Source organism: Pelodiscus sinensis, chromosome 3 (genome assembly GCF_049634645.1).
Source record: "Pelodiscus sinensis isolate JC-2024 chromosome 3, ASM4963464v1, whole genome shotgun sequence".
Taxonomy (NCBI): domain Eukaryota; kingdom Metazoa; phylum Chordata; order Testudines; family Trionychidae; genus Pelodiscus; species Pelodiscus sinensis.
Window position 1 is genome coordinate 179,847,397 of NC_134713.1, and position 25,195 is coordinate 179,872,591.

Sequence of the window (25,195 nt, forward strand, 5' to 3'; positions counted from 1 at the left end):
CTTGCCCCAGCAGTCAGTTGTTCAAACTGCTGAAAATTAAGAATATTACATACAAAGTACATTAAGCAATTTCATATCCTCCCAGGATCTTCCTAGTCTGTCAAACTCCTCATGACTAAGAAGTCAAGTTGCTTCATTACTATATAGGAAATATGCCCCTATACCTGCAGGCCTTTTAATGGAACTACAAAAGATTGGGAAATAGATCTTGCCCCACACTGATAACACTGATGAAATAACGTTTGGATGAACATTCCTTAGTCAACTCCTATATAAATGCTTCTATGCTCTAATGTTCATGTCTTTGATGTCATTGTGGTTTCCAATAAGAATACACAAACCTGATCTGTATAATACCAATTGTTGATCATGGTCCATTTGCAATGCTCTTGCTCACAGGGTACGGCAAGACTGTGGGGGGTTTTCAGGATAACTCCGGTATCCTGAAAAAAATCCACCGTGTCCAGGGAACACGTTTCCTCTTCCACTTTTTTTTTTGCAGAAGAGCAAACATGCTCTTTCGGAAGTCCCTGTATTCCTCGTTCTACGAGGAAGAAGAGACTTCCAAAAGAGGGGGGGTTTCCCACATTTGGCCCAGTCTAGATGAGTCAAATGTCAAAAAAGCCTTTTCCGACAAAAGAACCAGAAAAAGATATGCAAAATGCAGAGTGCATTTTACATACCTTTTTCCGACAAAAACTTGTAGTCTAGCCATATCCACAGTGAAATGAATGGGACCAATTGTGGAGTAAGGTGTTATTCAATGTAAAGAGCAATGTCTGGTTCAGGTGCCAACTGGTATTTTTATTCATAATCCTGCACCCTTCTCTCAAATTAGTAACCAAAATAGTTTTCAGCGTATGACTGATCATTTTTAAATAATCAATACGCACTGAGTATGCAGTGTTCATACCAAAAAGCTATTAGATATACTGTTAACCTTAGCCATTGAAATAATCCTTCATCACTGGGATGAAACTTCACAACCTCATATAGATCACTGGATCCATTCCATCTTCTTTCCTTATACATTTGAGAGAGGTTATGCTCCTGAGCCCAACAAGCTGGAACTATTCCCAAGCCCCAGGAATCCCATAGCTGAGTAACAAGTATCCTGCATTATGGTGATCACTTGGCAGCAGCTACAACAACTTTAGAGACTTTCCTTGTAACACTTGGTTTCCAGAGATAGTACCATTCTGAAAAATTCTCCTTTGCAGCAGAAACTCTCCTTGGCTGGTTTCAGGCCAGGGTAACATTTTTATAAAGACCAAGAGAAATCAGTATTTTTAAAACTGCATGGAAATTTGGAAGGGGGAATTTTCAACTGATTTATTAGACTTTTACTCACCAATTACTCAGAAATGACTGAACAATAACTCTCCATAGTTTGAATGTAAATCAGACAGACTGGGGTGCAGGGACATTGATAGTTATGATAAAAAATAATAAAATTCAAAATGCTGTAAGTAATTGAAAAAAATCCTTCTGCACATGCTTGATAGGCACCTGCTAAGATTTTTGTAGTACAGTGCAATGGGGCACTGCCCCACACAGTTAGGTCCAGCAGAATGCACAGTTTCTCTGCATGGCGAGCAATGGTATCAGGAGCTAGTTTAGGACAGAGAGGGTCCAATTTCTTTTCTAAAGAAATTAAGAATTTTTGGATGCTTCTATCTTTGAAGAAGTGCAAGCTGACACATTTTAAAGGAGCCTGATTTGTTGGGCTCCCCCACAAATGCACCAAAAATCACTAGTCATATTTGAAAATGGCTTCATTGAAAATGGCCCTCCCTGAATACACCCGCGGCACAGTCCTCCAAAGCAGGCCTCAAAGAGAGTGGGAGTAGCTTCGGGGCATAGATGAGCCATTCCTACTCTGTGAGTGGAGCCCATTGGGGGCAGCTCAAAATGTGCAACTCAGCAATGGTGAAAGCCAGTTTGTGGTGGGCAGCCCAACCAACCTGGTCCTAATGAAGTAAATAAGAGAGAGGGGGATTGTGGAAAGTGGTTCTGAGTGGGTTTGAGATTCCCACTGTGCAAGCATAAAAGGAGTAGGGAGTGCTCGGAAATATCCATCCCATGCACCAAACTGCTGGAGCCTACATAGTCTGTCCAGAAGCTGGCACTAGCGCCATGTTTTGTACAGTAATGGAAGATGTACGTTTTATTGTAGTTTATAATAATAGTGATACTTGCATTTTTCCCATGAGGATGTTGTAATGATAGCTGAGTGGCTGGTTCTCTATGAATCTCAGTGTTCTCCCTGTTTTTCTGCTTCACTTTTGTATAGTTATGTTCAAAGCAATAAGGCTTTTAAACATTCGGAAGCTGGATTTTTAAAGACAAAAAGAAGACATTCAGCATTCTGAACCCTGTCAATTGTTTCAAACGTGGGAATGAGGTAGGGTCAGAAATTTATTTTATGGTAGCACAATGGAAATGAGGACTCTTTCTTTCGAGGCACAGAAGTGATCACGTAAAACTGCAGGCAGCTATCAGCTCTTATCTTCACACAGAGTTGTTCCTCACCATGTATTCTGGAACAAGTGTGCCTGGCTCCTACTTAGCTTAATGCAGGGAGCTAAACCGCAATAAAGCACTCTTGTTTTCTGGAATAAGAGCATCCAAACATGAAGTTGGTCAGCAACAGCTATCGTATTTTAAAATCACTTTAATCCACATTAAATTTCAAGTGTAGACAATCCCTAAGGCACAGGAGAGAGAAAACACAATTCACATGGCTAAATTAACAGCACTGTAGCACCAAAATACGAACAGCAGACTTCCAAAGTTTGACACCCACTGTCCAACAACAAACGGAGCTAGAGACACTGACAACTTTCCCAGCTCTCAAACATACTGATTGCATTCCTTCTGTACTGGCTAACCCCTGCTGCTCATGGTAACAAGGAATGTGACATCCCATGTGTTCTTATGAGCCTTTTCTACACTTGGAGTTAGCCCTGAGTCCAGCCATGGGTGTAGCACCAGTGCAAACTCCCCATGTAGACATGGTAAGCCACAATTTGTACCAGTAACACTTGCCTCTGCTTGACACTGGGATAGGGTCCACTGGTTCAAACTTCCTTCGTTACAGGAGGGGTTTTCACGGTACTGCTGTCATTCCAAGTGTATACAGGGCCATGGGGTCAAATCCCGACTCCTGAATAAACACTTAGGCTACGTCTACACTGCAGCCTTTTGTCAGCAGAGACAATGCAAATGAAGCGCTCATTAGCATTTGTCATGCTGTCAATTGCATATTCTCTGCCGACGCTTTTTGCGGAAGAGATTTTTGCACAAAAACAAGCAGTGCAGTCAGGGCCATTTTGTGCAAAACCCCCCATTAGTGCAAGATCCTGTATACCTCCTTTTTTGAGGCATAAGGGATCTTGCGCAAAAGGAAGGTTTTGCGCAAAATGGTCCTGTCTACACTGCTTGTTTTTGTGCAAAAATCAATTCCGCAAAAAGCATCGGCAGAGAATATGCAAATGACAGCATGACAAATGCTAATGAGCGCTTCATTTGCATTGTTTCTGCTGACAAAGGCTGCAGTATAGACCTGGCCTAAGGGAAAACTCCATGGCCAACTACTGTAGCCTCACATCACTAACAGTTCTCACTGCTGCCCCCAGCAGGATGGGGATGATGAATATGTAATGTACAGCCACTCCCCAAGTTACGACCACCTTCACTTACGACCGTCCGCACTTACGACCAAAGCGGTCGTAAATGCGGATCCGAGTTACGAACAGCGATCTACGCTTACGAACAGCGCGGTCGCCATGTAACTCTATGGGATCTGAGTTACGAACACTTCGAGTTAAGGACCAAGTATTCGTCTGTAACTTGTTTGTAACTCTGGGAGTGGCTGTATAGTAACCGCTGTCCTACCCAGATACTAAGGCATGGGAGTCCCTCTGAAGTTGTGCTTTGGGGCACAGAGATGGCACAGATCCTCTCAAGAAGGATTCTCATATCTTGCTCCTACAACAGATCGCAGTGCTGCCACTATAGCTCAGGACCTCCATTGGATGCACAGGATTCAGGAGTAGCAGCTATCATGATTTGCCCTGGAAAGCTTATGACTTGGTTTGGAAGAGAAGGTGACGATCATTTGATTATTTGAGACACCCCAATAAAAGAAACATCCTCTGTAATCCTCTTTCAAATGGAAATATATAAAGGGTGTTTAGTCTCAGCAATGGAATGGAAACTTCCCAAGCATCACAAGTTTCTCCTTGTTTGTGCTTCCAGAGCACAAGAACTGGTAGGGAGCTCCTTTCAAAGAGCCTATATTCCAACCTACCTGCAGGAGGCACAGGGCTTGATTGTTGTTGGGCTTTTAATCATGTATTCAGAAAGACCTTAAAGGTGTTATTCAACATCAGATGCAATTGTGCCACAGAGTAGGAGCTCTTTTCAGCCTAGATTTGACTCTCAGGATTCCCAGGATACAAGAGAGGTGCCCAGAGAAATATCATTCTGGTGAGAGACAATGCCCAGTCCTAATTCTAAATGGCTCCTTCCTAAAGAAAACAATCCTGTTTTCTGGAAAGATGAATGGAAGAGCGGCATGCAAATACAAAGATGAATGGAGGAACAGAGTGCAAATACGTAATCTCCTAAGGTTCCCTGTGGCCCTCCTTTTCCTTTCTAAATTACTACTCCATCCTTCCCCGTATCTGGTTACAAAGAAGCGCAGGGCACCAATCGGGACACAAGAATGTTAAATGAGCTGCAACTTCCCTCTGCTTACTCTTATCTAGCTTTGTGCTGTGATAACAATCAACCTATGACCTCCCGCTTCTTTTATTTATATTAATATTTTCTTTGAAAACTAAACTGTCGCACTCAGTTCTCCAGGTCTTAAAATAAAATACAAATAATGCAGCCCTGCTTTCAATAGATGTTCGGCCTTGGTTGAAGATTATTCCGCCTCCCCTTTTTGTTAATATTTTGCTTGGAATTCAGTGTATCCAGAAGCTATGGTACAACTGTGTGTAATAGCAAAACCAAACAACATAAAAAGAACAGTTTCTTCAGTTCCTTCCTAACTCACTTCATTGCTGTAATTCTTGGGCACTGTATTTCACACTGAAGCATTTTTCCTTTCTCTTCAGATAATACATTATTTTAAGACATTTACACGAAGGATTAATTCTACATCTTTAGCAGTTGGCTCACAGCCCCCAAGCCTCTTACACTCCACACGGTCTCACACACACACAAACACACACACCCTGCAAAAGCATATAGCACGTCTTCAAAGTTTCCTTTCCACCTACACTGCAGGTCCCCAGATGCATTGCACGGATAATACCAACCAGAAGGAATACAGCGCTTTGTTAGGGCTCACAGGTGAAATCCAGAGAAGCAGCTGTCAGCATGGGGAATCACTCATCAGGTACAGAAGCAAGAGGGATTGGTTTCAGCTGGACAAACATTTTATCCCCATCAGCTAATGTGAAACTTTCTGCCCTTCTGTGCAGTGCCAGCTCACACACTCACTCCACCCCTTATCTTTCCATCAACACTCCATACAGGTGGTTGTTTTGCTCCCTAAGCTGCACCTAGCCTGTACAAACAGTCTCTTCACATAGGCGGTGGGTGTAGGCTGACTCTTTGTGCCCAGAGTGCATGAGGTCAGGCTATGTGACTGCTTAACTCTAAAGGCCACACATAATTCTGCATGAAATGATTCAGGATTCCCAGTTAAGAAGTTAGCAACAACAGCTAGGGCAGCAACTCCACCTCCTCCCCCTCCAAAAAAAAACAGTCACCAAAAACAACCTGAACAATATTTGTACACAAGTAAACTCCAAGTAGCCTGCCAGACCTACTTGAATCCTTTGTAAAAATGGCTGCAGCACCAAAGCCTGGGTGGGATTACAATTGTTATGGGCAGCAGGGGAAGTAAGATGGCATCAGCAGACAATGCATTGTTCAGTAAGGAACCTAATCAAGTTCAGTGGGCTTTGGATTGAGTCCTAAATCCTTGACAGTGAAACTGTTCCTAATGAGTTTCACAGCCTTGGTATTTTAGACTCTAATACACCAAACTTCAGTGGGCAAAATGTTGGGATTGTTGTTGTTTTTATTGGAACCTCTTGTAATGGAATATTTTGCTTCTTTGATGTTATTATTTATTACTTATATGGGAGCTGTCACCTGGTGATCAGGCCCCTCTGTGAGACACTGCACAAACCATAAAGAGACTGTTTGCCTCAAACCACTTACAATCTAAGCATTAGACAAGGCAACAGACCAACAGGCATATGAGGAACACAAGGCAACAATGAAATTATTACGAGACTTTGTTCTTCATACCTTTGGCCCGAACCCAAGACACTGTTGTCTAGGCTATCTGGAGTGTAATAACCTTTGCTTTAAAACTAAGGGGCATATGCTGCCCTGCAGTAACCACATTCCCCTGGAATAATATACTGGCAACTTCATACATCTCGCTCTCTCCATGTATTATGTTATTGTTATTCAGAGTACTAATGACCAAGGTATACTGATGGCCTTGCTAGGCACCCACTAAATTGCCAAGATAGCGTTTAGCACTGATGAAAGAATGCCCCCATTTCTCCTTCAGAAACACTTGATATATTTCCATTTTTCTGTCAGCAGATTCAAATAACAATTTGAATGCCAAGATTTATACATGAACACTTATAAATGTATCTCATTATAGCCTTTGCAAAACTACATTTCAGCCTAAACATTCAATTAATGTAATTAAATTGCTACCTGATGGTATTATCTCATTTAACTTGGGTTCTGTAGTATTGAAAAGCATGTGCCTTTTAACATTACGACTGGCAAGACATGTGATAAACGGAGCTATAAACATGTTGGCTCAACCGAGCTGTTTAAAAATAAATTAGCAAACTATAAAAATAAACAGTAACATACATATGTACTCAATTATGAACTAACTCTAATTTTTGTTCTGAAATACTGTCTTTGACCTTAGTCATAAACAAGCAGTATTAAAAAAACATAATATCTCAACAGACAGAAGGGCAGGAATTAAATGCTCATGGAGCACAACAGAATGCAAAATAATGGATAAAAAGAAAGAAGAGATGAAAGAAAAGAAAAAAATCCCCTTTTTCGTTAAGTGTACAAAAGTTTACAGAAACCTACATGACTGCAGTGTTTATGTTGATGAAAGCTGCTTACATTAGAGCAAAATAGTTAAAATCCAATGAAGTGCTTTTGCCTTTCCTTGTATTTAAAGCCACGTGAGAGTTAGCAGTAATAATAATAATAATAATAATAATAATAATTTGCAGCTCTTTCAATAGCATGGTTTTGCAACAGAACATATCTATTCTGCAGGGCTATATGAAGACCTCTGGCTACCCAGATAAAAACTCTGCTACTGCCTTGTCAGATTTAGCCCATTATGAAACTTGTGAAAATGTCTTCTTAATCTCACCAAACAAGGGGTAGGGAAAATAAACAGGCTGTTAAAAGTTAGGGCACTACACAGGACATGTTTTTCACACTAATCCAGTGCTCCCATGACAGCATACTATGGGATAATTACAATGGATAAGAAAGAAAGAAAGAAAGAAAGAAAGAAAGAAAGAAAGAAAGAAAGAAAGAAAGAAAGAAAGAAAGAAAGAAAGAAAGAAAGAAAGAAAGAAAGAAAGAAAGAATATTTCATACACACCCCAAGATTTCTAAAGCTTTCAACTCATATGATCATCCATGTTTGTTCGCATCTGGTAACGCTTCTAACTGATCAGAACAGATGCACACACATACAGAAAGAAATCACAATAAGTCTGAAATTCTCTCATGTTAGGTATTTGATGCCCTTTATTTCACAAACAAAAGTAGTTGAGCAACAGCTATGTAACCTGAAGAACAAAACCCAAAATGATGATTGCCTGAGGGCTGTCTACCAAAAAGTTATATAAATAAAAAATAGGAGGAAACTCATGTTCATCTATGCAGTCTTAGAATGCAGAAAAAGGCCTGATCGGCATGAGGAGTTTGAAGAGAGGCTTCATTACACAGTACACCACCCCAGGCCAACTTCTCTACAGTGGTGAGACACGTAGACCCAGCAGTGCAGTCAATAACTACATAGAATCTGACATTTACACAAACAAGAAGGGTTGCCAGTTGCTGTGAGACAAACGTCCATAACACACATTTTTTAAAGGAATGCAACAGTAAGGTTATGTAACAGCCAGTAAAAGCACACATTTCAAGAGGACCTTTATTTTCACAGCAATGGCATGCTGACGCTCATATGTAACTTCTTTGGGCATTTTATGATGCCCAAAGGAAAATAGAGAGAAAAGACTATGTCCAGTCTTCCTGCTGCACACAAAAACTATAAAGTCCAAGTGGTTAGGGAGCCATTCCTAGTCTTTTGCATTTTCTCATGGCCTTTTTTGACACATGACTTCACGTTCAACCTTACCCAATTAGCTGTGCATGGACTGTCCTCAAGGCCATTAATGAATCTGAAAGGATTTTCTCTAATTTATGGTAGATGTCGAGTATTTTTAAGACTCAAAAGAAACAAAAGAAAAGCAGCATCCTCGGTCACTAAAGGGCATGTATTAATCTGATATGCTAAAACAGTCTTTTCACAGGCTTCCTCAGTCTTTTCACTGCAGCCTTTTAATACAAATTTATTTATCAATTTATTGTTGAAAAATGCCAGATTGACAGCCCTGGAGACCAAATCCCTTAATCTATCCACTGAACAGGGCTGCAGAAATACAAACTTCTCTATTGTCCCATGAGCATGGCTGAGTCCTGAGCAAGAGGGAATGTCTCCTATGAAGCAATGCCTGCTGGAATATGGACATCTATTCACTAGAACTGGATTCTAAGCAGCATCTCATTTTCCTTAGGCTACAGTATCCAAAAGTCGTTATTAGAAGGGGATAATATTCTGTCACCACCCTGTTAGTCTGGATTCAAACCACTGGCCTCTAGCAAGGGTGCGTCTACACTTCACTCTTTTCTTGAAATAAGCTATGCAATTTGCACTATGCAAATTGCATAGCTTATTTTGAGGTAATTTTACATAGCTTATTTCTAAATTTGGCACTGTCTACACAGTGCCAAATTTCAAAATAAAGGCGCTATTCCGAAACGTCTTTTAATCCTCATGGAAAGAGGGTTACAGGGATGCCAGAATAGCGTGCCTGTTATTTCTAAATCTATTTCAAAATAATGGGTTGCTTTAAAGATACGGAATAGCTATTTTGGGATAATTCCGGTATCCCACAAAATAGCTCCACAGTGTAGACGTAGCCTAGGAGAAAGGGTCCATACCCAATCTCATCTACTTCATTTGTTTTCTATACCAGGAACTCCATACAGTACCCAAAGCACACAATATCAAAGAATTGTTCCAGGAACAATAAACGTTTCTAAGAACAAAAATACCTTATCAATGTATAGCAATTAGCAGGGCTCAACAAACCGTGGCAAAATCCACTCGCCATACCCACACTGCGCATGCGCGCACCGCCGGTGAACGGGACAACCGGCTGAAATCTACTCGCCACGGGATTTGTCGAGCCCTGCAATTAGAATGGGATTTACAAATACATGAGGCTTCATTTATCAGTTTTAGTTACAAGTGTGAGTTGCAGTTGAGGTAAAACACAGGCTTCTTTATTATTTAGCATGTCTCTTTTTTACCCTAGGTATGTCTATTGTTTCTCAAAAAAGCAAGGAAAAAGAGAAGACAGACAGGTGTTTCTATCTGAAAAGTTAAGTAAGTATTTAGAAGATAATGATGAGTCCTGTGTCACCTTAAAGACTAAAAGATTTATTTGAGCATAAGCTTTTGTGGGTGAAAACCACTTCATCAGATGCATGGAGATTCAGAAGATGTTTAAACAAGGAGGACGCCATTTAAACCTCCTTGTACTCTGTTACCACTCTGTTTTTCACTTCTGAATTCAGTAACAACACTAACCTCCACATCAAATGGTAAAGGACCCATGCGAGTTCCCACATAGGGTGAGCACTCCTGGGATGTCTACACAGCAATTCAAACCCTGTGGCTGGCCCAAACCAGCTGACTTGAACTAAGAGACTGTTTAATTGCACTGTAGAGGTTTGGGCTCCGACAAGAGCCTTGGTTGTCTAACTGCAGCACAGACATACGTACCATGGCTCTGTCTCCATTTCTCCAGGACACTGACTAATATGCAAGGGGAATATTTGTTCTTCGTACAGTGCTTTATGTGAACACTGCTTTATGGGAAGTTTGGGCGTGTCCTTAAATACTCATCTTTCCCAGCTTGCCTACATGTGCCCTGCGTTGGCTACAAAACCTTCGAGTAAATCAATAATCCAAAAGGTGGGATTAGCTCTGAAAGGCAGTATAGCTAAACATGACATTACAGCACTAGCCAATCAATTCTGGCTGAATGCAGTCATGTCATTTCTGCAATATGTACCATTTGAAGAAATAAAGGCATGTTTGTGAAAATAAACACTAGAGGGTTAGACAAGAGGTTAACACTGACCCCAGCAAGATATTTATCCTTCACATTGCCTCTTGCCTCTAATTATCAGTGTTCAGCAAAATGGTAACTAGTGAAGCATCAGTGGAAACCACAGTTGATCTCAGTATTTTGATAGATCCACGATTTATCATCAAGAACTCTCCCCCCTTCTCATGCTCTCATTTGATTTTCCCATGAGCTACACACTTACATATGCCACGTTCACATCCTGCTGTGCAACATGTATGTCATCAACATCTTTTTCGGAACGAGATACATGGCAGACACTTGAAGCACAGCATATGAAAACCAATGGCAAACTAATGTAATCCCATGAACCACTCCTGTTCAATACTCTCCTCTGGATGTGCGTCTGTCTCGCTTTTTCACTCTTTTTTGTGATAACTGATGCCAGCAAGGAATGTGAATTAAAAGCACAAGCCAGTTTGAAAACCAATGCCATTTTCTGTACCTCTCCTCTGTTCTGTTACCTATAAAATGCTTAAAGATATTATTCATGCAGACATAAAGTGCTAATGGTTACCAGTTAATGTGTTTCAGAGTGTTAATATTTTGCTGCAATTCCAACAGTTCTCTTTTAGTTATTTTAAGGTAACAGCACTTTAATCTGGGTTGAAATTGAAAGCTTGAAGAGTTGCAGTCTACATAAACTGCACTATTCGTGACAACCATTTCTCTACATGTTGCTCCATTTCATGTACACAATCTTCTCTCCGTCAAGCTATTTCCCAAGCCGTAATAAGTAGGAAATGCAGAAGCATAGAAGTAGCATGTGAAGTAGTGTAAGACATTACTGGGAAAGTATCATTAATTTTTTTCTTGGCCCTGTGTGCATAATAGGGGCAGGAGGAGGACAGCAATAAATGAGTGAGTGACAAAAATCCAAAGTACATGACACTTTTAACAGCACAAATCAGAAAATTCAATAGCTGTTCCCATCTAACCAAAGAGATGAATTTGTAGGGCAGAGCCTCAGCGGGTGTGAATAATTCCACTGAAGCCCAGCTGATTTACACCAGAAGTGTTACTCTGCATTTTAGTTGTACATCTCCTGTTGACTTTACTGGACTTTGTACAACTAAAATCTGATGCCGCCCTGAATATTTACTGCAACATGTGCAGCTGGCCCACAAATTCATGTCTCACAAAGTCACTCGTGTTTTCATCTTTTAAAAATTGCGTTGGACCTAATTCTCTACTCCTTTATATGGATGCAAATCAGGAGTAATTTGACTAAAATCAAGGGAATTACATCAGGAATAAAAAATAGTCATGTCAAAGAGAAAACAAGTCCTTTGTGAGTAGAACCAGTTCAAAAAAGGACCAGTGCAATCTTCCCATCTTCTACAGAAAGGGAAAAGAGCAGAAGCTCTGATCTCCAGAGCTAACTGATCGGGTTCTGCAGAGATTTTACACCACTTGAAGCATGTTATAGCCTGGTCCATGTAGAATCATTCCATCTTTTCATCTTTGCAATTGAGTGTCATCCCAAAGGAAGAGAGTGAGCAGACATTACTACAGTACATTGCAGCCAGGTTGAGAAGCAAACTTTATCTAATGTAATTATTAACTAAATATTACCTCCCTAGTCCTTCTTTCAGGAGCTACATGCCAGTTACCAGTAGGAAGAGGCATAACCAATGGCAGATAAGGGATATTCAACCCCAACTTTTTGCTGTCTTGTTAATCCACTCCTCACACCATTTAAGGAGTAATACACTTTTGCTATATGCCAGCCCAGTTTTGTACGTGCGCCTATGTCTGTAGGTTGTTTCTTCCAGCCAGAAGATTTTCCATAAAGAAAATGAAAACTCGACCAACAGAACAAATTCCCATCAACCCTATGGCACAGAAGTGCTCTGCCTCACAGTGTGAGTGATTTAAAGGGACTAGATTCAGGAGGCTTGTTCCCTGGCAAGGGCACAGTAAGTACAGAGAGGACATACCCTGCATGAGCATACAGAACTGATCTGCAGGTGAGCCAACCCATCATTAGTAACTTGTTTATCTAAACTGGTCACAAACTTGCTTCGATTGGGTGAAGCTATTGTCTCCAGAAGCAGTAGGGAGAGACAGCCAGTGGCATACGGGATGGCAAACTCTACAGCTGCCATGCTAACCCCCTTCTACTTGCTCCTGTTTGTAACCTGGGTTGTTCCCACAGCCTTGAGCCCTGACTTTGCCTTCCTCCTTGACCTGACTGTTCCCTAAAGCTTTTTACTCCTCAGCTTGGCTCCTTGCCAGTGGCTTCCCCCCTATCCTGTATCCCAGTAGACAAGTGGTCTGACCCACGTGTCAACTCCCCAACAACGACTGGAAAATGAAACACGCATTTCTTACCATGTGCTCACATATTGGCAATAGGCACATTTTTGTTGGAATCCACCAGTGCACCCCCAAAGCTCCCAGTTTAAGGAGAAAGTGTTGGCTTAGCCTCTCACGGCAGGTAACTCATGTCAGAGGAAATGTAAGTCCCAGTAAGACTCCATAGTTGTGGGGGGTTTATTTGAAGTGAGTCACTTCATCACATCCTTGGGTCTTGTCTTATCAACTGACTAGGATGACAGGAGAAAGCAAATCCTGAATGTACAGATGCTTCCAAATCCAAACACATTTGAAAGAAGGAGCCGCAAGAGAATGGGGTAAGCTTTTTTTCAAAGGCGTGTAAGGTAAGAGGAAGTGGAGTTTCCTGATAAAGGAAAATGAGGATTTCCCTGCTCAGATATCAAAGGATTCAGACCAAGAAAACAAGGAGGAAAATTAACCTAATGACACATCAATCTGAGCCACTGCAAGGAAGACCCTTACGCTCTCTTCTAAACATTGACTTTTCACAGTCTGTCTTCTTAAGTAGGATGTATAGGTGCACTGTCTGAACATCTTTCCCACCATGCTCCATAAGGCTGGTGTAGACAAGATGTACCTCAAGTTAGCTGGCTTAGTGAAAGTCTTGGCTTCCCTACTTTGCCTACTTTAGAAGGAATCAGGTTGGTATCTATTAACAGCCCTTACCATCACACCTCTGAATCCCAGCCTAAGCAAACCCGTATGATGCTACAATCTATGGTTTATGCAGCAGAATTATTATCATCACAGCTTTCCTTCCCTTCCCCTCCCCAAACCTCTTCTCCACCTCTGTATTTGCCTTGATGGCACCTCCGTTATTTCCTACCCTCAAGGCCCCACCACACAGCTAGTTACCCTCTGCATGGGGCTCACCGGCATTGCTTCGCCAGCTGGTAGAGTTGCTGCTTGGAAGGTGATGAGCAGGGAAGTGTGCCGAGCAGCTCCTGCAGGGAGAAGGGCTTCCAGGGAGCCGCTCATCTCCCAGTGCCATGTTCGTTCTCCAACACACGCGCGTGTGACTGAATCAATGCCTCACCTGAGGTAGTGCTCCATCGTTATGCCTGTGATACAGCCCTGGCCATGATCTCACATGTCTTATCACGGTCGTGCCTGTGTCGTCATCCATTCAGTCTCACTACTTTAGAGCAGAAGAAGAGACAAGGAAGCAGCAAAACTGTCAAGAGACATTCTAAATGTGATCCATTTTAATGTTGTGCCATTTAAAAAGTTTGCTTTGTTATAGCTGCTGGATCCTGCAGACTTGTCTGACAACTGTGTAGTATACTGACATTTTCTTGGTTCTCCAGAAAAGCAGTAAAATGGTGACTATTCCTACGTATCAACGAGGCAGGAGCTACATACATCCTAATGCTAAGCTTGTGATCATTCACTCTTCTGTAGGGACAAACTGAAACACTTGCCAATGCTTTAATACTTTTCATAGCAACCTACATTCTCTTCATTATTACACTCCTTCACCCTGGTACACAGAAAGGATGTGCTTAAATGCATTTGGTTCATGATGAAGGATCCAATATACTACCCAAGTCCGCTTATACGGGTAGTCAAATTGCACGGCTACATTCAGCACATCCGACCTATACTGATTACACATCTTTGTTTTTTAGAATATCAGCAAAGGGTGTATAACCCTAGCATCTGATACAAGGTTACACTGATAAAAACAAGAGCAGAATAGGGTCCGCTAACTAATGAGCAACTCGGCTATCATCTTTATTTGAGCAACATTTTACATTGCCAGTCTGATTTTTCAAGGCAGTGTTACATTTTGGATCTAAATGCCCCCTTGATGTCATGTCGGCCTACTACAGCCTCACTTTTTGTTATCCTGATTTATAAACTTCATTGACATGGATCAGAAGATGAACTGGCTTCCAATCGCAAATCTTAATTATTCTTAGCAAATGACTTGTTGTTGTAGCTTTCTAACTAGCTAATTAATTCTGCCCCTACATTTTGGTCATTCATCTAGTCTTTGTAATGGTGCTCCTAATGCTGATACTTTGGGGAAAGTCTAAAATGTTCTAACCCTTGCACAGCCCCGGGGGAGGGAAAAGACCAAGAATAAATGCTAGATCTTCACATTGCAAAAGAAGGTTAATCAATCTCACTCTGCTCACAGCTCTGAGCTGTGAGTTGTTGGGGTTTTTTTCTTCCTTTATAAGAAAATCTATTTAAATTAAATATACAGTCACTGGTGGAGCCAGAATTATGACTCCCCATGTCTGAACATCTCCAACGAATTTAGTGGAGTGGTACCAGTATCACTGGCAGCATAACAACACCTAGAGATGCTAAAATGAAACTTTTCAATAATGGGATGAGATTATGACATCCAGATAAGAATTTTAAAAATTGACAAAATGCAAGTTACATATCTCAATTAAGTGGATGAGGGGCAGATTTGTAATTTAGGGCCTAATCCAAAACCTAATGAAGTCAATGGAAAGACTTTCATCGACTTTAATGGATTTTGGATCAAACCCTGCATCATTTAAATACATGCCCACTAGGGCTACATCTACACAGTAGTGTTATTTTGGAATAAATTACGTTATTCCAAAATAACATAGTCCACGTCTACACTACAAGCAGTTATTTTGACATAACGTCAAAACAATGGCAGGCTGAAGGACTTCTTACTCTGATTCCTGTAACCCTCATTTTCCGAAGAGCAAGGGAAGTTGGAGGAAGAGTGCTCTTTCTCAGACTTCCTTCTGTGTAGACAGCACCAAAAGCCAAAATAAGCTATTTCGACTTTAGTTATGCAATTAATATAGCTCAAGTTGCGTCACTTATTTCAACCTTAGCCCTGTTGTGAAGACGTGCCCTGGAAGAGGAAGAACCAAAAGCAGAATTTATAATCCCAGTGAAGCCAATGGGGAGTTATTACCAATGAAGAATAAGAATACAGCAATATCACAAGAAAATTACTGCTACTGTGTAAGGTGTCTACAAAAAAGCAGCGTGAATAATAGCCAAAAAGGGGGGAAATAATAAGGATTATAAAAGAACATATGAAACGAACATGTGGCAAACTAGCATCAACATAGTTAATGAATGTTACAGTGTTTTGCACCACATGGGTGTTATGCCTTGAAATATGTTCATGCAGCTAAAGCCACAACATCAAACTTTAAAGCCGTGAGAGCTGCAGATTAGAAACATGTTGGAACGTTTACACTGCACCGTGCCAAAAATGTGTCTCTAACCTGTAGGTAGAAGTGGGTGTGGAGCTGCTTATGGAAAGATCATTGTGCTCACACAGCAGAGGACAAGGTCTTCTCTCTTTGTTTCTTACATGTGAAGAAAATACTGACTGAAAGATGGCTGAGGTGCCACTAAATCACTCCAAATTAAAAAAAAAAAAAAAAAAAAAACTGGACAAGAAAGTTAAATGAGAATCACTTGAATCCTTTCTGACTTGTAAAGACTTTAGTCAGCTTGTCACATAGGACTATAAACTACCCACCTCAGTGCTCATTTGGGCAAGGGTTTGTTTGCAGATTCTTTCACTAACTTAAAGTCACATCATGTGTGGTATTGAATCACTTCGAGTAGATACAAAAATGTACACAAAGCATAAAAGTCTTTCATTTCGAAAGTTCAATTTCCATTTCACTAGACTCAAGGGTGTGTTTGAGTAGCTTTGTTGTAAGATTTTGTTAAAGTATGTTCTAACTTGTTCTCTGCAAAGTTTTGCAGTAGTTCCTGATATTGATAGTCAATTACTTTGTTCAACTGATTCGGACAATGGTAAGGGTTTTTTTCTGTTAATACTGCTTAATCCAGGAAAGGCAAAGCAGGGCCAAATCAATGGAATACATTTTGAAACACCATAATTCATAGCCATACTGTCTCAGTTTTTCTGACTCCTTTGCATTGCACATCCGTCACTCTCTTGTAAGGAAATAACTCGCGCTATCAACAATGTTTGTTTTTAATAAACCATTTGCTGTAATGCCCAAATTGTGTAACCTTTACTTATATGGATAAGCAATTACACACCAAAATAGTCCTATTAAAGCCAATAGTTCTACTCAGGTGAATAAGTATTATTCTCATATCATTACTCACATTGAGTCATCTATTACTCTGTGAGTAGCCCCTCTGAAATAAACGGGACTACTAGCATTGCTGAGATTGAACCTACTCAATCTGAGCAACAGTATGATGAGTCTGATCCTAAGTCTTTATGTCACATTATAACGACTATTCTAAAAATTACTAAGTTCTTCAACAAATGAGTAACAAAATGATTTCTACTGCACTGTCAAAAACACATAGTTATGAAAATAATAAAATTCCAAGGACTGACCATACTCTCCATTTTTAACCCTTTTAAAATTCTCTTATTTGTTTTGCTAATTTAAGGATTTGCTTCATTTTTTCCACCAGATACAAGGTGTGAATTATGAAGACAGTATTTGGACATATAAACTGGCTTGTTTGCATATTGACGTACTAGTGACTAGGGTAAATTCTAGATCCCCAGTGTCATAAATCAGGGGTTTGGGATGCTTTTTAAACATTCAAGGCATCTATGCTTCTGAAAGCAAAGCAAATAAACAGATATCTAGGTTGCTATTCTCAACAGCACTCAGCATTGGAGTTTTACTGTTGATTCTGTGGCAGCGGAGTTAGGCCAAGACTGAGCTCTTTTGAAAAATCTCATTCCATCTTTCAGAGCCACAAAATGCTATCACGGCACAGGTTTTTCAAATAAAGTTAACCAACTTTTTGTTTGTTTTGTTTTGTCTAGGTGATTAAAAATTGTGTGATGAATATTTTCCTCTTCTATGCTTGTGTTAAACTTCTATTGGCAATGAAGGTATGGGGGTGCATCAGCTCACAGTAATGATTCATTAAGGTATCTTTCATCTAAGCCTGTGAAAGTGCTGCTCCATTATTAAAAATCTGACCCAGACGACTTTATGTCCATTTTACAGATGAGCAAACCGAGGAACCATGAAACTGAAGGCCAAATGCTAAATGCAAGCTTCACCCTGACTTCATTGATTTGCGACTTTCCCTTGGTCACACAGGAAATCTGTAAAAGAGCCAGGAACAGAGCCTGCAGACAGATTCTCTTAAAGCCACTCTGTGGTGTCTTAATCTGCCCAGAGCTTCTGGGTGAAGAATTCTCCCTCCACAGGAGGAATTCCCTGATGGCGCCTTATATGCCAGTTCTACCACCCCTCTTATATAAGGACATCAGAGCAGGCTGGGAGCATGCCAGGGCTGGGAGCGTGTTGCTGAGTGGAGTTCTGCTATACACAATCCTCTAGCAGCATACAGGATCTCACCCTCCCAGCACCAGCAGCTTAAAGTTATGATCCCTCTCTCCCTAACTGCATAGCCCTTAAACAAAGAGCTGCAGCTAGCTCCCTGAGGCTGTCACTCTCCTCTTATGTCCAAACACAGCCTGAATCAAAAAATCAGAGCTCAAACATCTTGATATGCCCAGTTCCTGGCATTAAGACCATATCTCCTTCCCATCGACAGACAACCTATAAATAATTGTTCATATACAGCCCTCTGAAATGCACAGCACTTAATACAGCAAATTAAAAGTGTCGGCAGAGTGTCTTGTGATAGATTGGTGTAACATCATAGCCAGCAATGTTATTTCTCTAAGGTAAGGAAAGGCAATATATAGCCCGAGTGCCTACTGCAGTTAACAGAAAACAGGGGGAGTGGTTTGGTGGAAAGGGGAGGAGTCAAGAGGAAGCGAGTTATACTGCATGATACCATTCCAAAACAGATCCACTTTCAAAACCAGGTCACTAGTCAAGGATTCCCTAGGCAGCAATTATTTGTTCGTGGCTATGTCCGTAGTGGGAACAAATTAAAATGCTTCCTCAATCAGTGCACTGCCTTCTTGTGTAGTAGGATTTCTGTGTCTGAGACACACACTTGTGTACTGAATGGCCCCCTTCCACGTGAGACGGCATGCATGTCACAGGACACGGAGCACCTGTAGACAGCATTTCTGACATGGTCTCTGCTATTTTTCAGTCTCGACCTGTGCCTTTACAACCACATCCATGGGCAGATACGACAAGATTTCCCTTTGTGTGCTTCCAGGGTGAACTTGTGCTAATAATATTTCACATAGCAAAGCTGCAGATTTTTTTCCTTCTGCACTTTTTCCCTTATGAGAGGTGCCACATGCACTCACAAGTACAGCTGTGTAGAGGTAACATAACATTTGTATGTCTGGCAGCTTCACCCAGTTTTTGGATGTGTTCAGAAGCTGTGTCCCACCACTGCTGGGCTGCCCCTTGCACTCCTGCTTGGTGAAGTCCACAATGTCAAGTTCTGGCCCATCATTGGTATGATTCCCCCTAATCAGGAGGGCAAGGTGCCAGCTGCCCTGGAACAGTGTCATTCTGCTAAAGAGAAAAATATCTCTTGACATTAACAGCCTTGCCAGTTATTGGCCAGTCTCTAACCTTTTCCCTCTTGAGGAAGGTTATTGAGAAAGTGGTTTTGGAACAGCTCCCATTGTATCTTGATCTTGCAAGGTGTCTTTGATCCCTGTCAATCCTGTTTTAAACATAGAGGCAGGATTACCATCTACGTCTGAAAATGTCCTTCCAAGCAGTGGATGGCAGTAAAATGCCCCACTCATGTCTTTTTTTTTTTCCATCTCCTGCAGCCCCAGAGTCCCTATTTCTCTGACATGGACCTTGCCTCAGTAATTCATGTTTTTAAAATCTCATCTTCAATGCATTTTAGTTGGAGCTACACTTGAAGAGCAACCAGTGCAAAATCCACTGGCTCGGCTCTGGATCCAGTGAACCATTCTGAGCAGAGGACGGCGCTCTGAACCAAGTGCCTGCTCATTTCTGGGCTTAGTGTGAAGTTCTGGTGATGATTTATAACAGGGGTGGGGAATCTCAGGCCGACTCCCAGCTTGCCTGGACCCAGCCCCCAGGCTCAGGGCTCCCCTCCAGCATAGGGAAACCTGGGCTGGCACTCTACCACCCCCGCCTCCCGCCGCCTCCCCGATGGGCTGGAGCACACAAAGCCTGGACTGCTACTAGCCTGGACCCCCTATGCTCTGGTGTGCATTGGGAATGTGGGGAGTGTCTTTCTGCTTCGCAGTCAGGGGCCACATCAGTGAGGGTTTGTTTTGGTTTTTTCACTTGTGTGCAGCCCCTGACTGATTTTTCTGTGGGTCAGTGGTCCTCAACTCAAAAAAGGTTCCCCACCCCTGAGCTATAAGGACCCACGTGGTGCGGGACTAAACTATTTGAGCAATCACCTCTGTTCTTTAAGATATTTATAAAATAGTGGATTGTTCCTGATAGTTTGGGTCCAGCAGCAGAATGTTCTTAATGGCTGGCTGCGTCTGCGTGTGTTGTACTGTCCCATGTAGTGGCACATAGGCTAAGTCTATACTGCAAGCCTCTTGTGGAAGAGCAAATGCAAATGGAGCGCTCATTTGCATATGCAGTGCTCTCATTTGCATTTCCTCTTCCTTTCCCTTTTGTGAAAGAGGTTTTTACGCAAAAAAGCACTGTGAAGACGGCGCCTTTTTGCGCAAAACCCCCCTTTTGCGCAAGAACCGTTCTTCCTCATTTTTTTAAGGAAGAATGGCTCTTGCACAAAAGGGTTTTTTTGCGCAAAAAGGCGCTGACTACACAGCGCTTTTTTGCACAAAAAGGAAGAGGAAATGCAAATGAGGGTGCTGCATATGCAAATGAGCGCTCCATTTGAATGTGCTCTTCCGCAAGATACTTGCAGTATAGACATAACCTTAGAGAGGAAGAATGAGTATGCTCTCCTGCCTTAGCTGAGCACCATCTGGCTTTTAGATCAAGCTGTAGAGGCTCATGCACTAAGCTCCAGAGGTCCAAGGTTTGGTTCCACCTGTTGGCATTATAATAGCACTGATTTTGCCAATCAGCCATTTCCAAACACTGACCAAAAAACTCTCCATCAGAACTCTTTGATCAACAGGGAGGTAACACAGCAGTTTGAGCAGGACAATGGCACATGTTCTCTGCCTCCACTGAGAGTATCCTGTCAGGTAATCTCAAAAATAGTCACCTGCATATTCAGAACCTCCAAACATTCGGAGGAGAGGGATATCCATCATGGCGCCCTGTACTTGTTGGTGCCAGATTATGTTTCCAAAGCAGCTGCTCCTTTTGTCTATTTTCAGCAAAGCCAAACCTTACTAAAATTTAATTTAATCTGCTGTAAACCCAAGTGTCAGGCACTTAGATGGCAGCTAAAAGCGCCACTCTCAGATAACTGAGTGACACTAGCTAATAATAGCCTATGCATTAAGAGAGCAAGAGCGGACATTTTGTGTAACCAAAGAGGAACCTGTGTATGGGAATGGATCAGTGTGGCCAGTCTCAGCTTCTTAGGCAGCAGATACAGCACACAGACCAAGCCCACCCGGTCTCTTATGTGATTAGCTGCATTAATGCCACCAGTGACCTCTCTTTCAAGCTACGAGGCAACAATAGTCCTGGCTTTTGTTAACAGGAGAACAAAATGCCACCTTTTACAGCTCTGCAATCATAGCTGTCTTCCCTTTTCATCTTCCAGAGGCTGTGCACTAGACCTTCCTTACTAGGAATGTTGCTTAACCCTTCACTAGCCTGCCTTTCATGTGGGGTTTTTTCCCCTTTAAGAAATTATCTTTCTTCTGCGTCTGTTCATTTGCACTGAAAATACCAAACAATCCTTTTCTGGTGGATATTCTGCAGATGACTTGTATTTTTTTTTTTAAAAAATCTTCTTTGCTATTAGACATTTTCCTCGTGCAAAAAGTAGTCAAAAGATGCTACAGGTTAAACGTCTCTCATCTAACCCTCAGGACCTAATTGGTCCAGAACCAGAGAATTTCTTGAACCAGGGGAGGTCAATATTGTCTAGCAGCATTACCAACACTTCTAAGAACCCAGTAAACAGTGGAAGACATTTAGGGGTTACACAGAGCTAAATAACAGCACAGAGCACTGAGAGCCATGACTGGTGGCTGTAAACAAACTTTATGGGACTGTGGGAAACTTGGCCACACCTGTGAGTAGTGTGGACATTCAGCTAGCTAAAATCATGCGGGATCATGGATGTTGCCAGACCAGAGAGTGCCGGACTAGAGAGGTTCATCCTGTAGTCTACTTCAACACACCACCTTATCAGCATCTACATTCAACTCCTCCCTTACAACCACACACCTCAACATGACTTGGAACAGTCTCCCTGAAAGCTCATGATTCTATATATTTTGGTTAGCCTCTAAGGTGCCACAGAGCTACTTATTGTGCCTGAAAAAGATCAATCTGCTGATTATTAGGAATGAGCTGGTTTTAACTTTGGATAACTTTTTTTTATTGTACTTCTAAATCTTAAGAAGTACAATAAAAACATGTCAAATGCTTTCAAGAACTGTGCTCTCCGAAGCTGTTCTAGTTCAACAACTGAACCAATATAAATGACAAATGCAATGAAATGTCTTGTCAGAAGAGAAGCTTGGGACATTGTACTAACATGTACTTGCTGTAAATCTCTTCATAAAAAAAAAAGAGGAAGATTGTTCAGAGGGGCTGTGCCTCCGCGGCTCACGTTTACTTCAAACTGGGGTGCTGGTTGCTCGCTGATCAAGCCCCCAGGGCTACATCTACACAGCAACATTATTTTAAAATAACTAGTGTTATCTTGAAATAACTTACTCTGCATCTACACAGACAGCAGTTATTTCAAAATAATGTCGAAATACTGTCAAGCTGGAGGATTTCTTATTCCGACTCCTGTAACCCTCAGGCTACGTCTACACTGGCCCCTTTTCCGAAAGGGGCATGTTAATTTCAGAGGTCGTAATAGGGAAATCCACAGGGGATTTAAATATCCCCCGCGGCATTTAAATAAAAATGTCCGCCGCTTTTTTCCGGCTTTTAGAAAAAAGCGCCCTTTTCCGGAGGATCTTATTCCTACTTCAAAGTAGGAAAAAAAAAAAAAGCGGCGGACATTTTTATTTAAATGCCGCGGGGGATATTTAAATCCCCCGCGGATTTCCCTATTACGACCTCTGAAATTAACATGCCCCTTTCGGAAAAGGGGCCAATGTAGACGAGCCCTCTTTGTATCAGGAGTAAGGGAAGTCGGAGTAAGAGTGTTCTATTTCGAAAAAAGTGCTGTGTAGATGCTCCCAATTTCGAAATAAGCTATTTCGAAAAAGAAACACAATTGATGCAGTTCAATCCACATAGCTTATTTTGAGTTAAACCCTGCTGTGTAGACGCACCCCAAGCATCTTGAGGTCATAACAGCAGGATTGTCCCTCACTGCAATAATCTCACTCTTATCAAGGTGTATAACCACCTAGTTGGTATTTTCCTTTCAAGTACTGTAAGAAAGTGCTCTCCTGTAACTGGACAGATTTGTACAGTATTCATTCACAGAGTATGTCTTCGATATGCAGCTGACTGGATGTGTCAGTTATGTTCCAAATGGGTTTTCACAGGTCAAGGTTCTGTAGGCAGCAAGAGCAAATACTATTTTTAGCTGGGATAAGGTCACAACGCTTTTAGAGACAGTGAGGTCTACAATAAAACCTATTGATCAGTCTCTGGAACTAGTGCTCCAGAGAGACGTGTAGATTGAAACAAGAATTGCCTAGCTGTTTTCTCTATAGACTCACTGGGTAAAAGCTTGTTGGACTTAATATCTTTCAGGAGATAAAATAAGTAAGAAGTAACTGTGTACAAATTGCTGTCGTCCATTTAACCAGATGCACGGGGGGAGAGAAAGAGGGGTCCACAGGAGAAATAAATAACAAGAGCTAAGCATACTTCTGTGCAGAGTACAGGAATACTACTATTCAGCAGCAACAAGTGCAGTAGCCACTGAGCTACCAGGATAAATTCACTGCATGTATGAAGAACAGAACACTGATTCATCTGTGCACTGTTAGCTCTCTACCTTTCATATTACTGTGGCTACAGGCTAAATTACAGCCATCAGATTTGCAATAGCATCCCTCAGTATAAGGCACAATTGGCTGAATGGGTGGTTTTGGTCAAATAAATTGCAGTTTGTGTGATCCTTGGGAATATTTTAATGGAGGAGAAAATACGATCCAGAACAGGTAGGCAAAGCTGGCATTTACATTTTCTATTATTATTTTCACTATAGCTCTCTCTCCAATTAAGGCATTGCTTCATGAAGACAATGTTGATTTTAGAAGAGTAAAAAAGTATTTTTCATATCTATCTCTTACTAAGAATTCAAATGATGAGATGCATCCAAATGTCATGAGGAGCTGGGGTGATTTTAAAAAACACAGACCAATATTGCAGCCAGGGATATTACATAATTGGATGAAGGTTCATATATTTGCCAAGGTTTTCACACCAAATCTAAAATAATTTATCTGGGTCAAATAAGAGCTTTAAGCAAAGCACTGAAGTAATGGACTATAAACTTTAGCCATAGATGTGAAAACTTCAAGTGAATTATGTCTCTCTCCATTATTAGAAGCTCTTTATTGTTTTGGAAATTTGTGACCACAGGAAATAATGTGAAAATGTAGGGTATCTTCATTTATCATCTGTTCTGCTCCCACAGCCTATCTTGCAAACAAAATATGCCATGGTAAACATAAACCATATATCACATTGTGACATAACTGACCCCATTAGTACGCCAAGGCTGTCCTATCGGAAGCACCCCTACAAAACTTCTACAGTACAATGGCTGATACATTTGCATGATACAATGAATATATAAATAAATAAATAAATAAATAATGAAAAGAGTGAGAAAATGTTGGGCTATAAAATTCTAAGATTCTGGCTTGCTTCCTATTTAGAAAATTCTCTATAGACAAGAATTGAATCTATGTTGAACTGTTCATATAACAGCACATACTATAAAAGAAATAAAGCATTTACATGTTCACGGCATAGTCTGTCCCTTATCTGACTACCAGTCTGTATAGTATTTTAACTTTATTCATAACAGATATGATAGAATGCAAAATTCTGAAACAGACGATTATCTCTATATGTGGATTATGAAGGGATCACAATAAAAAAGCATTATGTCGCAAAGCAGCACAATAACAGTGAGGCAAGGATAAAAAAAGATATTCCAATTCATTCAAAAAATATATATTACCTTCAGAAAAGCTAAGAGAATTTTGCCTTTATTTAGGAGATAGGGTTCTGATTAGTTTTGTTTTAAGATTCTTTTCTACTAGCAACACTTCACATCTTTTCTTTTGGTTGAAAATGTAAGAGAAAGTTAAAGGGAAATGCAGTTCTAATTTGTCAGGGACA

General features: G+C 41.1%; 1 protein-coding gene across 4 annotated transcripts in view; it reads right to left on the reverse strand.

The window, feature by feature from the left end:
• Positions 1–25,195, reverse strand: part of BCL11A (BCL11 transcription factor A) — a 105,518-nt gene that overhangs the window by 50,806 nt on the left and 29,517 nt on the right. The window contains exon 1 of one of the 4 annotated variants that reach the window (XM_075925527.1): positions 13,746–13,902. The exons of the other annotated variants lie outside the window; for them this stretch is intronic. Coding sequence (XP_075781642.1) covers positions 13,746–13,863 — 118 coding nt within the window. The 5' untranslated portion in view covers positions 13,864–13,902. Of the gene's footprint in view, positions 1–13,745; positions 13,903–25,195 lie in introns of those variants that run through there. 4 annotated transcript variants of the gene reach the window in all.